The 16,857-nt window shown below is 36.7% G+C and overlaps 1 protein-coding gene across 5 annotated transcripts in view; it reads right to left on the bottom strand.

The window, feature by feature from the left end:
- The window catches only part of ZRANB3 (zinc finger RANBP2-type containing 3), a 264,527-nt gene that overhangs the window by 51,855 nt on the left and 195,815 nt on the right, over nucleotides 1–16,857 (bottom strand). For all 5 annotated transcript variants that reach the window (XM_065931454.1, XM_065931453.1, XM_065931455.1 and 2 more), the window contains 4 exons: nucleotides 6,219–6,338; nucleotides 3,708–3,827; nucleotides 778–957; nucleotides 114–266 (listed from right to left, as the gene is read on the bottom strand). In XM_065931454.1, coding sequence (XP_065787526.1) covers nucleotides 114–266; nucleotides 778–957; nucleotides 3,708–3,827; nucleotides 6,219–6,338 — 573 coding nt within the window. The remainder of the gene's footprint in view (nucleotides 1–113; nucleotides 267–777; nucleotides 958–3,707; nucleotides 3,828–6,218; nucleotides 6,339–16,857) is intronic.

Consider the following 16,857-nt stretch of genomic DNA (forward strand, 5'->3'; position numbering starts at 1 on the left):
ACATGGAGACTCCTTTCAGTAGCATGAGCAATTAAAAATTGCTACTTAAAACAATATATGATAAAGTCATAGTTTCATGGTATTAAAAAAAACAGAAAAGAATATAATCTTACATGAGTGAACAACATTTCATCCCTGAGCTCTTCAGACCTTTCATTTGGAGTCCAAGCTTCAGCAAACTGCAGGAAATCCCATTTCTCCTTATCACCCTCCTCGGCCTGAAGCTTTTCCTTCCTCCCATTCAGCGTGCTCCCTGTAACCTGAGCCTGTGAGACGGAAAAGCAAATAGATTTTAGGACAGGTCGCCTCACAGCTGACATTTACTAAGCAGTAACCTGGTTTTGCATTTAAGTCACAAGCAATCCAATAAAGAAAATCTTATTTTTTCAACATATCACGGGCTTTAGTGATCAAGAATCACTCAAGGTTCAAGAATCCTTTTGAGAACGTGTATGTTCTCAGCTTACAAAAAGGACTTGGGGTTTGAAAGTGTTTTGTTTCCTTACTAGCTCATCCTCCGCTGGCCTCTAAAATGGTAGAGAAGGACTTGGAAGACAATAGGAACCCATGTAAATTCATGTCCCTCTCTTATTACCAAGGACAGCAGGTAAAGTATTACCAACTGAAGCCTTTCCTGGACTTGGTCTCTAACAACACCAACATCTTAGTGTACATATATATGCTTCGCCTGAAAACACCAAAACTCAGCCTCTTAACTCATGCCAGCTATGGATAATTATGAGTACGCTGGTAACCTGGTTTAAATTCAAGCTTTACCTTGCGATTCAACATTCCCCACATAAGGGTGTCTAGAGTCCCATTTGCAATAAGGTAGTGAATATTCACAGAACTGCACTGTCCAATCCGGTGAGCACGGTCTTCTGCTTGTTTTATATGTCCAGGGTCCCAGTACAGCTCAGCAAACACAACATGAGTTGCAGCAGTAAATGTCAAACCCTAAGAAAAATAAAGTGAAGAAAAGAAGTGAAAAGTGAAAGTGTTAGACGCTCAGTTGTGTCGAACTCTTTGAGACTCCCTGGGCTGTAGCCTGCCAGGTTCCTCTGTCCATAGAGTTCACCAGGCAAGAATATTAGAGTGAGTAGCCATTCCCTTCTCTAGAGGATCTTCCTGACACAGGGATCAAACCTGGTCTCCTGCAGTGCAGTCAGATTCTCTACTGTCTGAGCCGCCAGGGAAGCCCAAAGTGAAGAAACTGAGATGCAAATGAACTGAGAATTTAACACAGAACCATGTATAATAAAGTCTTTCTGAGTATGTTCCCCGGACAAGAGAACACAGAAGGACTTAAAAACAAATCAGTCTTTCATTTTAAGTCAAATTAAGAAAATTTAATTCAGGTAAATGAAGACCGCTTACTGCAAATTAGTCAGGTGAACTACAAAGAACATGTTTAAAAGGTATTTCAGTATTTCTAAAGTCAGTCTGAAGAATGTATACATAAACAAAATTGCTTTATCCTCTGATGTATACTGGGTTCACATTACCATTGGAAAATCTAATAAAATACATTATAAATGAGAATATAATTCTAACACATGGTATCCATAGCAACTAGTCAGAGAGCAACGACATCCTCTATTCATTTAATTCATTCTGTTTTATAAAGCAAGAAAATCATGTCTACAGTCAAAGCCTTTTCTATCTATGGAATTTCTCATGTTGCATCCCAAAGACTCTGATATTTACTGATTTGTATCTTGATGTATACAATACAGTTGCATTTTTGTGCAACTGTATTTTATATCAGTTTGAAACAGTATGACATTAAAAGTATTAACTAGGTCTTGTTTTATAACTAATATATGAAATAATGCAAGTCTCTTCAAACTGTGTTAAAAAGTGCATGACTTTAAAGTGAGTAGGTCGAGCGAAATGTGGACCATGCTTATGTTATTGCCACAGAGTTGTGGGTGGTATTAAGTGGTCAATAGAAACACCTCCCGTATTGTGGGAGTGTCATCTAATCCATGGCTGTTGCTCACATGCCCTGGAACTTCTGCGAGTGATTTTCATGACTGCTGTGCTGCTTTGATGTTATGTTAACTTAAAGTATTTTAATATCACATAACATCATATTAGCATTCATTAAACAGTGGCACTCATTCTCAAGCTGAAGATCAACCACTTTGGAACAGAACTTAGAAGTAGTAAAAGCATGGACAGAGTCAAATAAACACCATGTTAAACTGCGCTGCTATTTAGGATTTGAAATGCTGCAAAATATCAGAGATAATGCAAAAAAATTAAGTAGCATTTAAAGTAAAAAGTATCATAAAAGTGTAAAAAGTATCGTGTGACCATACAAGAAAAAAGGGGAAATAGGTTGGCAAGATCAAATCACTCAAAGATCCTATTAATACTAAACTACAATGGAAGATTCAGAAACCTCCAGGACAAAGCCCTTTCTACTTTCCTTCATTCTGATGAAGATTTTATTAATAGTATTCAAGGGTATTAAGTTCTGAATTATACAAGGCCTTCAGGAATACAGCCTTGAATAGAATGTGAGTGCCCTGTACAATCTTAATTTCAGAAAGTCTTTTATCAGGTCACTCCCAGACTCTCCTGCTCAGATTCTTCCTACTTATCTTCCCCCAAGCTATTGGTACTCCATTTCAGCTCTTTTTGATAATATTTTCTATGGCTGAAATATTATAACAGATATAAAACTCAGACTACTAGAAATTTAATCCAACATGAAAGTTTGATTAGAACTCCTAGTGAGTTCTAGAACTTCTTCATCTTCATGGATTCTCTCTACATAGACAATTTTATATACATCAATTAGCTCACTAAAAGGAGAACTTTGGCCCTGGTCCAGATTCCAGAATCCACAGAAGTTGCCAGATTCGCCATATACCAAGTTGGATATTTAACAATAATATGCTCAATTACTTTTCCCTCTGTTAAATATCCTGGCTTAGATATTTACATCAAAATATCCTAGAATGCTCGTAGGAAAAATGTTCCTAAGTATCCCCTTTTACAGGGGGTAGTACAGACCAATATCTACTTTTTTCTTACTCCTTTGTAACATAATACCTGATTGACCAATAAAGGTTACTGTTTCCAGTTTCATTTGAAGACAGTTGTGGTCCTGGGAATAACCGCAGGCCAGTGAGATGTAGCATGCTTTTCTCCATTCAGCTTCCTGGATCATAGATATGAATTCTAGCAGAACTCTTAGATAAGAGATACCTGCTAGGAGTGGTAACCAGCCTTGGACTGTCTGTATCCAAGAGTAAAATTTTGTGTACTTAAATCATTGTTAATTTGGATTTTCATTTACTTGTAGCCAAACCTAACTCTAAGGAACACACCAAGGGCATTCCACAAAAAATTCAGAAAGACAGGAGAGTTCTTTTTTCCTCAGGCCACCTTGCCTCACAGACTCTGATGAAAACAACCAAGACAGCTAAGTGCTGTAAGAAAGGAAGACAAAATGCTATACAGAAGATCATGGGAAAGCGCTATAATGAAATTAACTGTACTTGCAGGAAATTCTTTACTTCAAAATTTAGGAAGTTTACAATCAGAGGTGTTGAGGTCTCCTTCTGTTACACTTTCTAGCACTCTCCAAGGTGGAACGAGTATTTATCACACCAGATGGGAAGTTATAGTTAAGGTTAATGGCCTTTTTATTATCTCAACATTTCATTATCAAATTCAGATGTGAAACTTCTTACCTGACCAGCAGCCTGAATGCTGAGGATAGCTACACGAGTCTCAGGATCCTTTTGAAACTGATTAACCAGATGTATTCTTTCTGAAGATGGAACACTTCCGTCTATCCTGATGTAACGAGTCTACCAACAACAACAAGGGAAATGGCAAAATTAGGACAAGCTCCTATGTACCCATCTTATTATATACATGTTACAGCTTATTTTTATGTTCACACAATAAAACAGAAACTGGTGAGAATGATAGCTTAGTAAAATTCTTAACCAGATTTCTTAATACCTGCTTATAAAAATTTCCTATTTTTAAATATTTTAAGATACTTGAGAGTGGTATCTATGTCTAATTCATCTTCATACCATCAATGCCAAGTGTGATGTCACAGATATAACAGGAGTTCCATGATTATACCTGGATTATTGTCTTCAGTAATGTTCTAGGTAAAATGATATGCAAACTTTAAAAGATGGATCAGACTAATTTTAAAGTTACAGGACCACTAATTCCAAAGTGAAAATAAAGTCAGACATGTGAGAAAAAGTGGATTCAGCCCACATATTTGGGATTTAGGAACAGTAGTCCTGAAATGTTGCAACATTAACAGGGAAAACATCTTTTTCAAAGTAGTATTTGAGTCATCAATATTTTTCCCATTATTAAATTTAAAAGAAATATATGATTCGGTCGTCTCCACTGAGGTAGGAACCAAGACATCCAAACACATTTTTAAAAAAGAAGGAAATACTAAGTACTAAATTGAACTGTGCTGTATTTTAGGAACAATATGAGTTTAGAAAATATGAGCAGTCAGTGTACATCAGAATTGTTTTTAAAAACTTATTACTCAAATTTGTAAAAACAGGCATAAGCCCTGAATTTCAAACTGTCTCATTTTTATATGCACTTTTATGGAAAATATTGCCTTAATACTTGAGACACAGTTTTATAAGGGAACCCTCAAATTAATGATTTAATAGAATGTCCCTTATCAACTTTCTATGTCTTCATAAACAGATATAAATTGACCAGTGATCCATCAACGGAGACTATAAAATCTTCTGAGGGTCTTTCTAAAGAAAACACACTGTCAGGCAAAGGAGAGCTTGGGAGAAATTAGCCTCCGACACCATGACTACCTACATTTTTAACTCTCGGTGGCATTAAACACAATTCTAAACACACCAGTAAAATGGGAGTGGGAAGAAGAGACACATTTGTAATAGATTCCAATAGTTTTAAGGTATAATGGAATCAGAATTAAAAATCAAATATTGTTCAATCATTTAAAAATTATTTCTAAGGCTAATTAATTCTTCCTCAGAGGATCTATCACAGATACTATATGGTAATGAGAAAGCATCCCTTTAATATATAGCACTTTACTATGTTATATTATCATAAATCCATCTATGAAGGAAAGACTAGAATTATTCCTTTGGTAATGTTAATGACTAATTAGCAAATACTTGAAAAAAGTACACAAAGTTTTAAAAAACGTGGCTTTATTCCTCCCTTTAAAAAAAAAGCTACCTGCACCAGCAAGAGGTTCTGATATTACATGGATATTAAGCTCTTATAATTTGTCAAGAACTTCCTCTGGCTGATCTGGAGCATCTCAACAAGGCCTTAGCACTGACAGAGGGGCGACACGTTTAAACTTGGAAAGAAAAAACGGCAGATGCTCTTCTGATAGTGCTGTTGGGGAACAAGGCGGACCCAAAGGCCGTGAAGCCCGCAGGTTTCATGGTGCTTACCTGGGCGTATGTTTCCAACTCGCCCACACTAAATCTTAATAAAATATTCTATAAAGTAGGCTGCCTAGATGTTTAAAAAGTATGACTGCAGCTGGGTAACAAAACTGTCTAAATTTATTCTTCCTTTCCCCTCAAAATCACCCATGGTCTAGGCCACCATGTGGGTAAACAATTTTAACTGCCTATACCAATCTCAAATGGTATATCCAATAACAGAAACAAAATTTGCATGATAGCCTATCAAGGCAGCGTAGTTTAATCCATCCATCCAATTTGATCAGTGGAGTATTATGACTGGTATAAAAGGGAAATAGTAGTAGTATATTCTCAACACAGTGAAAATATAATATTAGCGTATGTGTGCGTGCTCAGTCGTGGCCAACTCTGTGACCTCATGGACTGTAGCCCGCCAGGCTCCTCTGTCCATGGAACTTTCTAGGCAAGAATACTGGAGTAGGTTGCCATTTCCTACTGGGATCTTTCCAACACAGGGAACAAACCTGTGTCTCTTGCATCTCCCGCATTGGCAGGAGGATTCTTTACCACTGTGCCCCCTGTTGATCCCAATATTAGTATAATTTTAAAAATATATACATTTGTATAATTTGCAATAAAATATGTAATAATAATTTATAGATATACATCCCATAATCTGAAGAAGGCAAAAAAAAAAACTCCACCCCAATTATAAAAACTACAATTGATGTTTAGGATATAAAAACTGCATCCTAAGTAGTGTTTTATAAATAAATGGCAACCTACCTTGTTTTCTATAACTGCTTCTGTGCAAGCTTGGAGCATGCTTAAATGGTGAGCAAACACCAGAAATTTAAGTGAATCATTCTGAAGCATCATCTTAATATAATCCTTGACAGCACCTGCCTAAATATAAAAAGTTAAACCTCATTAATATCATAAAAATGTTTATAAGAAATCATGCCACTTTAATAAAGCAAGAAAAGCCTGAAAATCAGTAAGTTTCTATGAACTTTAACTGTTTTGTCCTCAAGGCAGCCTATAGTAGAAGCCCACACCTAAAGTGACACGTGAAAGAAGAGGAACATGAGAGGGGGAAAAAACTGAGAAGTAAAATAAGAACAAGATAAGAATTAGATGGGAAAAAACAACAAGATAGGGAAGGAGTCTCAAAGCAAAGTGGGTAGTCAAGTAAGCCGTGGTGAGGAAGCAGTTGGTGGTTTTGTTCAGAAAGTAATTTTCAAAAAATAAAAGCTCATATAGAGGAGTAAGTGGAATAGAGTGAAGGGGAAAATTGAGGATAAAAAGACAAACAAATGGCATTTTGTGTGTGTGGGAGAGAAACTGAAAAAGAATAAGAAAACTGAGCTGAAGTTTAAGGGTTAAGGAAAGTGGTTTTTTCATTTCTTTTTAACTAAGAAACTAAGGTAGATTTACAAAAAGGCTGTGAAAGGTGTAGAAAGACTGAGAAAAACGAGAAATGAGGGGATTGTGCTTGCCTCCAGGATGGAGCAGGCTGCAGAAGAGGCTGGAGTGATGGGATTAAGAGCTCAGTAGGGAGGTGAGAGAGAACAGGGAGGGAGACAAAGAAATCGTGAGGCAAAGGGAGAAAAATCATGAAAGCTCATACTGAATAGGCTTTTCTTAGCTAGCTAGAGGCCAGGTTACCAGTTAAGCATAAGAAATCAATATGAGATGAATTAAATAGGAGTTAAATTTAAAATGGATAGCAAGAATTAAATTTAAAACATGAATACAGTATCTCTTAACTGTTAAAAAAAATTAGTCAGACATTTTGGGAAAAGATAGCAGGCTGAATATATTTAACCTCCACTCCTCAGTGCTATATTTAAATGATAGAAAAATGTATAGAGAAAAAGAGGTTGGAGAGGGATCAACAGCAATGAAACTTTGCAAGTGAAAAAGCAGACAGACGCCTGGTAACTGATTAGCCAATCTGACAGTTCTTAAACTGCCAGTATGGAGTGTTGAGAAGTACCTGGTTTAAAAAGGCGTGATCACAAAAGGATCAGGAAATGTCACCTCTGGAAGTGAGGATAGGGATGTGGCTAAAATAGGAGGACTGTTTGAAAAAATGTTTAAGTAGCTGAATATGTGCTGTGCTGATCCATAGCCTTTCTCTACCCATTCCACTTAAGAGGTGACCTCCCAATTCACCCTGGAAGAAAACTATAAATTTGTTTTCTGGAGAGGGCAAAACAGAGGTTATCCAGACGGAGGAATCCTACAATGATGGTAGGTCATCCTGCAAAAATCAAGGGGATTAGATATAAGTTACATAACAAATGGTGAGATCTGACACTCTCTCTCCACTTTTTTTTATTCAGGAGGGTCCCCAAACAGAGACAGGCAAGGGAGAAGAATCAAGTAAAATGATTCTTTTCAGGAAAACCAGACCAGTAAAAAAAGACGAAAGATACTGATATTGGGGTTCCTCAACAAGACATCCCAATCAGATCACTCAATTATTATCCTTCAATAAACATGGAAACTCTACATATCCATGAAGAGTTCCTAGTTAGCGTTTAAAGTCTTGTAAATAAAAGCAAGCAAACAAACAAAAAAACCCACCAGACATTTGTGGAAAGCAACATGAATAGATCAACAATGCAGAGAGAGAAAAAAACCAAACTAGAACAACAGGATACTACAAAAAAAAAAAAAAAAGTAGGGGGAGTGGGGCAGAATCTCTGGAAATTAAAACTATAATAGCAGAAATGAAAAATCTACTGGTTACTAAGCTGAGGAAATCTTCCAGGAAGTAGATGGAAATATAAAATAATAATAATAGAGAAAATATAAAATATAATTAGAGAACCAGATGATGAAAACAATATATGAATAACAGAAGTTCTAGAAAACAACACAGAAAAAAATGGAAATAATAATTTAAAAAAGAAGAATATTTTACAGAACTTAAAACTGGAAGTTTCCAAAATGGAAACTGGAAAGTGCCCAATTAAGATCCTTCATAAGGGATGAAAATGGACCCAAGCAAGGTCCATAATCATGAAATGTTAGGACAATGGGAACCAAGAAAGAGCTCTACAAGTTTCTAGAGAGGGGAGGAACAGATTTCACAGAAACAAAACAGAATAAAAAATCTGAATGGCATTGCCTATCTCAACATCGATACTGAATGAGAGAAAATGATTTCTAACAATTCCTATCCAGCCAAATTAAAAATCAGATATAAAAGTACAACAAAGGCATTTTCAGATATGCAGAGTTTCAAACAATTTACTGCCAATGTACCCTTTCTTGGGAGGCACGTGGAAAATGTACAGCAAAACAAGGGAATTAAAAAAAAAATTTTATATATATATATATTTGAAAAAGAAGTAATTAGTACAAGGAAGAAATAAATAAAAATCCCTGATGAGAGTTTCACAGCAAACGTAAAGAAAAACTGTCCAGACTGCAGCTGATCAAATGCTACAGAAGAAATTTTGTTAAGTGGATAAAATTGATGCCATGCTAACATTTAAAGATATTGAGAGGAGACTGGACAACTGAGGTAAAGTTTCAGGCTGAATTAGTGAGAAATGAGTCATAAAAGAAAAAAACATATCATAGTATACTGTATTGTTCATCTGTAAATATTATAAACATGGTTCTAATAATGTACAGGTTGAATATTGATCAAGCCAAAATTACTATAAATTTACATAAAATTAGTAAAACTGTAACTTTCTATCTCTTCATCCATTTCTATCTATTGATCCATTAATCTATCAATTTGTCTATCTCCCTATCTATCACTGTTTGAAGAATGGGAACAGGGGAAATGTCTGGGTGTGCGGGTGGGGCTGAAGACTGAAAGAGCTAAAATTTTTATTTTAGATAGAATTTTATCTTCCATATAGAGAAACCAATTGATGACACCTAAAATTACAAAGCAAGCAGTAATACAAACCAAGAAGCAAGATAAACCCACTGCTGAGGGATCTAAGTAAATCCCTCAAAATCAGCTACAAGAAAAGACCATGGTTGCCTCCAGAGAATAAATTTAGGGGACTGTTATTTTTTTCAAAATTTCTATTTTTCCTCATTAAATTATGATCATATGTAGCTTTGATAATAATTTAAAACTTTTAAAATAGGAAATATTTTGGAACATTTTAAAATTGAAAACTACCAATTTAAAATTCATGCATATGACTATCAAGTCACAAGACTGATTCTCTCCAAGCTACATTTTGTACGTCTAAGTTTTCTAAAGACTAAAAATTCATACAATGAGACTGGAGGGTGTTAAGAACTTTAGCCTTGGATTTCAGTGCCTCAGAAAGTGGAAATGAAGCCCTCTCAAAATAAGGAGCTATAAATTCCAGATATGTTGCCATGGTAACTGAACCACTTTAATAAACTGCATGTTTGCCTAAAGAGCTATATTTACTGTGATAAGCCTTTCAAAAAGTACATGTCAAGTTGGAGTATTTTTAAGGTACATTCATTTACCAAGCACTGCAGACTTACAGACTAAATAATCACTGCACCCCTAGTCTCAGATGCATTCCCCACTTCTTCACAAGCAAGCTGTTTCTACCAGAGTCTCCTCCACTCCCATCACTCCCTCCTCAGTACAACCAGAAACTGCTGGTGCCAAAGCTCTAGCCCCTTTCCGTCTCTTCCTCCCAATTACAGGTTCAGAAAGGCTTATGGTTACTATTAATATTATAAATTCAATTATATAAAGTTCAATGGGCAGTTCAGAGCTGAGTGATCTCTCTCCTCAGTTGCAATAGAGTTGACTCCTATTGCAAACTCTACTGAGATAAAGTCAACTCCTTGAATAAAGTCTTCCTTACTGTTTTAACAAGCATCAGAATAACTTTTTCTTTAGCACCTATAACTTGTAGCTAAGGGAGCATGAGCTAAAAGAAGCTCTTCCTTAAGTTTTGAAGTCTTCAACCCCAGACTAAATGGCAGATCTGTCTAGATATCTGGTGTGTGTGTGCTCAGTCATGTCCAACTCTTTGTGACCCGATGGACTGTAGCCTGCCAGGTTTCTCTGTCCATGGAATTTTCCAGGCAAGAATACTGGAGTGGGTTGTCATTTCCTGCTCCAGAGGAGTCTTCTTGACCATGGATCAAACCCATGTCTCTTGTGTCTCCTGCACTGGCAGGCAGATTCTTCAACAGTGCACCACCAGGCACATGATTTAAGGACAACTCTTCAAGCCCTTATTAATCAAGAAGAGGTGAACTGTGATTGCTCTAAGCAAGTCTAGTACTTTCATCCCCAGTGATTCTGACTTATAGGGAAAATAGGAAGTCTGCTGGAGGCTTCAAAAACAAAAACAAATGCTCACTGACAAATGGACATTATGGAAAACTTCCTTGCTTTGGGTGTTATGATCTGCACTTGACACCAGGGCTTCCCTGGTAGCTCAGCTGGTAGAGAATCTGCCTGCAATGCGGGAGACCACTGTTAGATTCTTGGGTCAGAAGTTCCCTTGGAGAAGGGACAGGGTACCCACTCCAGGATTCTTGGGCTTCCCTGGTGGCTCAGATGGTTAAAGAATCTGAATGCAATGCAGGAGACCTGGGTTCAATCCCTGGGTTAGGAAGCTCCCCTGGAGGAGCGCAAGGCAACCCACTCCAGTATTCTTGCCTGGAGAATCCCCATGGACAGAGGAGCCTGGCAGGTTAGAGTCCATGGGGTCGCAAAGAGTCAGACATGACTGAGCGGCTAAACAGAGCACAGCACACTGCAGCAGTTACCCTGGGGCTACTACGGAAGCGGTAGAGAAAAGCGGTGAACTAGGGCAGCCAGAGCAGAAAGAAGAATCTAGATGCTTAAAAAAAACAAAAACAACCCTTTACTGAGACATGATTCACACACCATAAGACTCACCCATTTAAAGCATACAATTCAACAGTTTTTAGAACATTTAGGGTTGTGTATCCTTCACAATTTCAGAATATTTTCATTTCCCTAAAATCTTTCATCTCTTAGCAATCACTCCACCTCCACTGCAGGCCCCTCTATCAACCTAGCTCTAAACAAACACTAATTTACTTTCTGTCTCTATGGACTGGACTATTTTGACATTTCATACAAATGGAATCACACAATGTGTGGTCCTTTGTGACTGACTTATTAGCATAATGCTTTCAATCCATGTTGTAGCATTTTTCAGCGTTTATCTTCTTTTCTTATTGCCAAGTAACATTCCACTGTGAGGACATACCACATTTTACTTGTCCATTCATCAGTTGATAGCCTCTCTGACTCTTGTTTTTATTCATTTATCTATTTCACCCTATAATGTTTCTTACTGATTTGTAAATTTATGATAGTTAATTTGTCTTTTATACTTTAAAATGATTTTAAATGAGGAAAGGAAAGTAGTAAGTAAAAGAGAACATTGCTTATTTACCCCTCTAAGATCCCTAGTGGCTCAGATGGTAAAGAATCTGCCTGCAGTGTGGGAGACCTGGGTTCGATCCCTGGGTTGGGAAGATCCCCTGGTAAGGGAATACTAGTCAGTCCAGTATTCTGGCCTGGAGAATTCCATGAGTCCATGGGGTCACAAAGAATCAGACATGCCTGAGTGACTTTCACTTCACTTCACCTGCCCTGCAGACCACCACAAAGAAAGGCTAGGAATTTGTCTTCTGCTCTCCCTTTCCCCCTGCCAATGGTTGTTAATTTAGAAACCATTTCATCAACTTGAAAAAAAAAAATTTCAAATCTGGTAGAAGACAACTTTTTAGGGAAGAATGGTCATTCCATACTCTTGTCAGTGTTCTGAACATTTTTACAGAGCCCTATGCCAAAATTTTCCCACAGGAAACTTCCAAAGATAACTTGGATGAATTATAAGAAGTGTGATTTTCTTATTGCTAGGCAAGCTTATAGACACATCTGTAAAGAGAAATCTAACATGTCTAATACATTTAATCTTTTGACACTGACCAAGTTCTGCAAGCAGCCTATTTCACATCAAGAAGCAGAAGGGCTACAATACTGTATGTAAGAAGAGATTAACCCCAATTTAATACCTTAACCAACACAATTTTACAAAAGAACCTGGGATCCTAAACCTTTCCATAATACTTTTTGGAACAAGATATTATTATAAAGCAATTGTTCAATCTAATCTATCTTTCTATCAGGTAAAGATGGATGAGGAGAGAATATTCCCATGAATAATCTACTCCACTGTGTTAACCAAATTAGAAACTAAAGGCAACATTACTATGGACTTTAAAAATATTTTTCATAAAAAGTTTGTTTCATGTGAGTTTGATCGCAAAAGTCATTGATCAAAAGAGCTAATCTAATTCTTTAAAAACTGAATCAATTTTGAAAAACATTCTCAATTTCTTTCTAAACTCCATCCATTGATCACGTCAATAAGGTAATCAACTTTGTATGACTAAACATAAATAAATCTTATTTGGGCATTTAAAATGATAACACATGGAATGTACAAAATTTTAAATTCTATATCTCCTCTTTCCATACCTGAATAGGGATGCTAAAAAGTCAGTAACAGGGAAACAGAAGTCACCTTAAACCCATGGTCAACAATAAATATTACATTTATTCTGCTACCTTAGTGGAATGATAGATAAGTGTATGTACTTTGTTGTTTTTTTTTTTTAATTTTTTATTTTTCAGTGGGTTTTGTCATACATTGATATGAATCAGCCATAGAGTTACATGTATTTTGTAGCCAAACTGTCCATGTTCAAATCCTGCCTCTCTCATTTACAATCTGAAAGTCTGAGCAAGTCACTTAAATGCTGTATCTTAGTTTCCCCATAAAAGGGAATAAAAAGTACTTATTACACAAAGAGTAGTAGTAAAAATTAAATGAGTTAGTGAATAAAATATGCTTGGAACAGTTGGCACATGGGAAACAACTGCAAGAGTGTTAGCTCATGTTTTTACTATATTTCTCCGGTAAAAAGCAAAAACAATTTTAACCTTGCTACTTTCTTCAAAACCAGTACCTATGTCTCTTAACTCTCAAACTTCCCACTGCCCAGAGAAAACAGAATTCATCATTTGAGAATTCTGCTACTTTTCCTTACTTTTTTTTTTTTACTACTCATTGTTCACTTCCTTTCCTTTCATATAAGAGACATATTTCTTCTCTTCTTCCTCCACCTGTGACTCCAAACTTAACCATTCCTGCCACCTCAAAAGGCATTCCCTGATAGCTCAGTTGCTAAAGAATCTGCCTGCAATGTGAGAGACCTGGGCTAAACCACTCTTAGTTCTTGAGTGGATATCTTCCCATCTTTACTAAAGCCTTCCTCCATTCCACATAGCCACATAGCTAATACCACCTTCCTCCTCTAAAAAGAAAACATCATTGTTTTATTTGTACTTTATTATGACTGACCATCTCCTTCCTAATACAGGAAACCTACAGCGCCTGGCTTAGGCAGGTTCTTTACCACTGAGCCACTACTGAAGCTCTCAGAGCCAGAGACCCTTCCTCAAAAAAAGAACTGGCTCGGGAAGAGGCACCCTAGTCTCACATCATCTCAGTCCCCGTGCAGCAGGGAACACTGCAGTGACCTCATTAAACCTCACTGCACGGCGTAAGTAGGATTCCTCCTGTTGAAGCTGCGGAGGCAACATAGCGGACGGAAAATCTGCTTTGTGTTGAAAGTAATTTGCCTTTGCAAAGTTTTTAAAGCACTAAGAAATGCTGCCATCCCCACAGTGACAGGAAATTTAAAGTTATGGGTTGATTTCATCTTCTTAGAAAAATAACTGGCATTTCTCTTAAAATGGTTTTCTCTAAAAAGATATGGTTGCAAGGTACCAAAAAATAACTGAGAGTTGGCTAAACCATGCATACAACTTACATCTGTTTTTTTTTTATAGGACAATATTAGGCTGATCTTAAATCTAAAAAATCTGTCCAGGACTTGTTGGTGAGAAGGAGGGAGAGGATGCAGGAGTAATGGATTGGGAGTTTGGGATTAGCAGGTGCAAACTATTACACAGAGAAATGGATAAACAACAAGGTCCCACTGAATAGCACAGGGAACTATATTCAATATCCTGTGGTAAACCATAATGGAAAATGTAAAAAGGAATGCATAAAAATGTATAACTGCATCACTGCGCTGTACAGTAGAAGCTAATACAACATTCTCAATCAACTACAATTAAAACAAAGAATCTGCTCATTTTTACCTATTATATTCTCAACAAATATCACAGAGGAATAAAAATAACTGTATAGAGAAAGAAAAATAATTGTAGTTACCTCAGATTCTTCAACAATTGACTTTGTGCTAGCAACATTAATTATTTTATGGTCATTTTCTTAGTTAGTACTTATCATTATCCCTTATGCTTACCATTATCATTATTAAATTTCTTGTTAAGAAGTATCTGAAAAAGAGATCTCAATAATGTAAAAGCAAACATGTTTAAAACTTCTACAGAGACCTCCCTGGTCAGGGAACTGGATCCCACATGCTGCAATTAAGTATCTGCATACCACAACTAAAGATCCTGTATAGCCAAATAAATACTAAAAAAATAAAACTTATACAGCCTCTATCCCCCTAAGACGTACGAGTATTTAAACTCAAATGGCAGAGCAGCATAAATGTTTGTACAGCACATGGATGATATATGTCAACACCATTATATAGTACTACACTGTATATATAAAAAATTGTCATATTAATATGACCTAATTTGCTGACACAATCTAATTGGAAGCACTGGTATTGTTATTCCCATCTGCTTAAGACATTGTGAATGTGAAAATGAAAGTTACTCAGTTGTATCCAACTCTTTGCAACCCCATGGACAGTAGCCTGCCAGGATTCTTTGTCCATGGAATTCCCCAGGCAAGACTACTGGAGTGGGTAGCCATTCCCTTCTCCAGGGGATCAAACTGGGGTCCCCTGCATTGTAGGTTAATTTTTTAGCATCTGAGCTACCCGGAAAGCCCTCTAAGACATTGTAGGATATGAGGAAAAAAGAAAAGATGAGGAAGAAATCTATCCAGGAAGTTTATAAAAATAGGATAGATGGAGATCTATGTGTCTGGAAGATTTTATATGGTAACTCTGCCTGGACTAAAGTAAGAGGCCAGATGGCCCACAGAGGTCCTTTAGTGTCCATTGTTCTCTAACCACAGTGAATAGAGAGTGTAAAAAGAGTGATATAAACAGACGTGGGAAGTACTTATTTCCTCAGAAGAGCTGACATGGACAAGATTTTACACTTTACATATTAATTTATTTATTATGAAGTTGCACTTTAAAAAAATTAAATATTACAAATCATAAAGAGCTCATTTAATTTTAGGCAGTAATTAAATATATGCCTCTAAAAATAGCATATCCTAGAGAATTCCCAGACAGTCTACTGGCTAGGACTCCATGCTTTCACTGCATTTCTCGACATAACTCTTCACGTGATTCAATAAAAAGTAAAGCACTTCCAATATGCTGCAGCAGAGTATAAAACAAACCTTCTGTTACCTCATGGCTTGAGTCTTGCTGAATTTGGCACAGAACATACTTAATGGGGGACTATGTACACAAACATCAATCCAGTTGGCCAAGCAAAACATCTAGATACTACTTTTACCAAATTCTCCTCCACATTCAATCACTAATGTCTTAATATATTTTGAATTATTCCTTTCTTTCAATTTAAAATGTGGTACAGCTACCACCCTTAGTTCAGATCACCTAGATTACCAGTACAATACCCCTGCCTACAGGGTTACTCCTTCCAATGAATTCTCTACACACAGGCATACCTTGCAGATTCAACTCCAGATCACAGAAACAAAGCAAATATTACAAGAAAGGGAGTCACATGAATTTTTTTTCCCACTGCATTCAAAAGCTACATTTACACTATGCTATAGTCTGTGAAGTGTGCAATAGCATTAGGTCTAAAAGAACTATATACATACTTCAATTTAGAAATACTTTGTTGCTGAAAAATGCTAAAAATCTGAGCCTTCAGCGTGGCACAATCTTTTTGCTGATGAAGGGTCTTGCTGATGGAAGTGTTGCTGGCTGCTGACTGGTCAGGGTGATGGTTGATGAAGGTTGGGGTGGCTGTAGCAATATCTTAAATTAAGACAACACTGAAGTTGGCTGCATTAACTGACTCTTCTTAACGTGAACAATTTTCGTGTGCATGCAATGCTGTTTAATAGCATTTGACCTACAGCAGAACTTCTTTCAAACCTGGAATCAATCCTTTCAAGCTCTGTTGTGGCTTTTTAAACTAAATTTATGTCATATTCTAAATCCTTTGTCAGTTCAACAACCTTCACAGCATCTTCACCAGGAATAGAGGTTCCATCTCAATAAACCACTTTCTTTACTCATCTACTGAAGTGACTGCTTCTACTGAAGAATTATCATGACTATCTGTAAATCTCCACTGATG

The sequence above is a fragment of the Muntiacus reevesi genome, chromosome 3 (genome assembly GCF_963930625.1).
Source record: "Muntiacus reevesi chromosome 3, mMunRee1.1, whole genome shotgun sequence".
Lineage (NCBI taxonomy): Eukaryota > Metazoa > Chordata > Mammalia > Artiodactyla > Cervidae > Muntiacus > Muntiacus reevesi.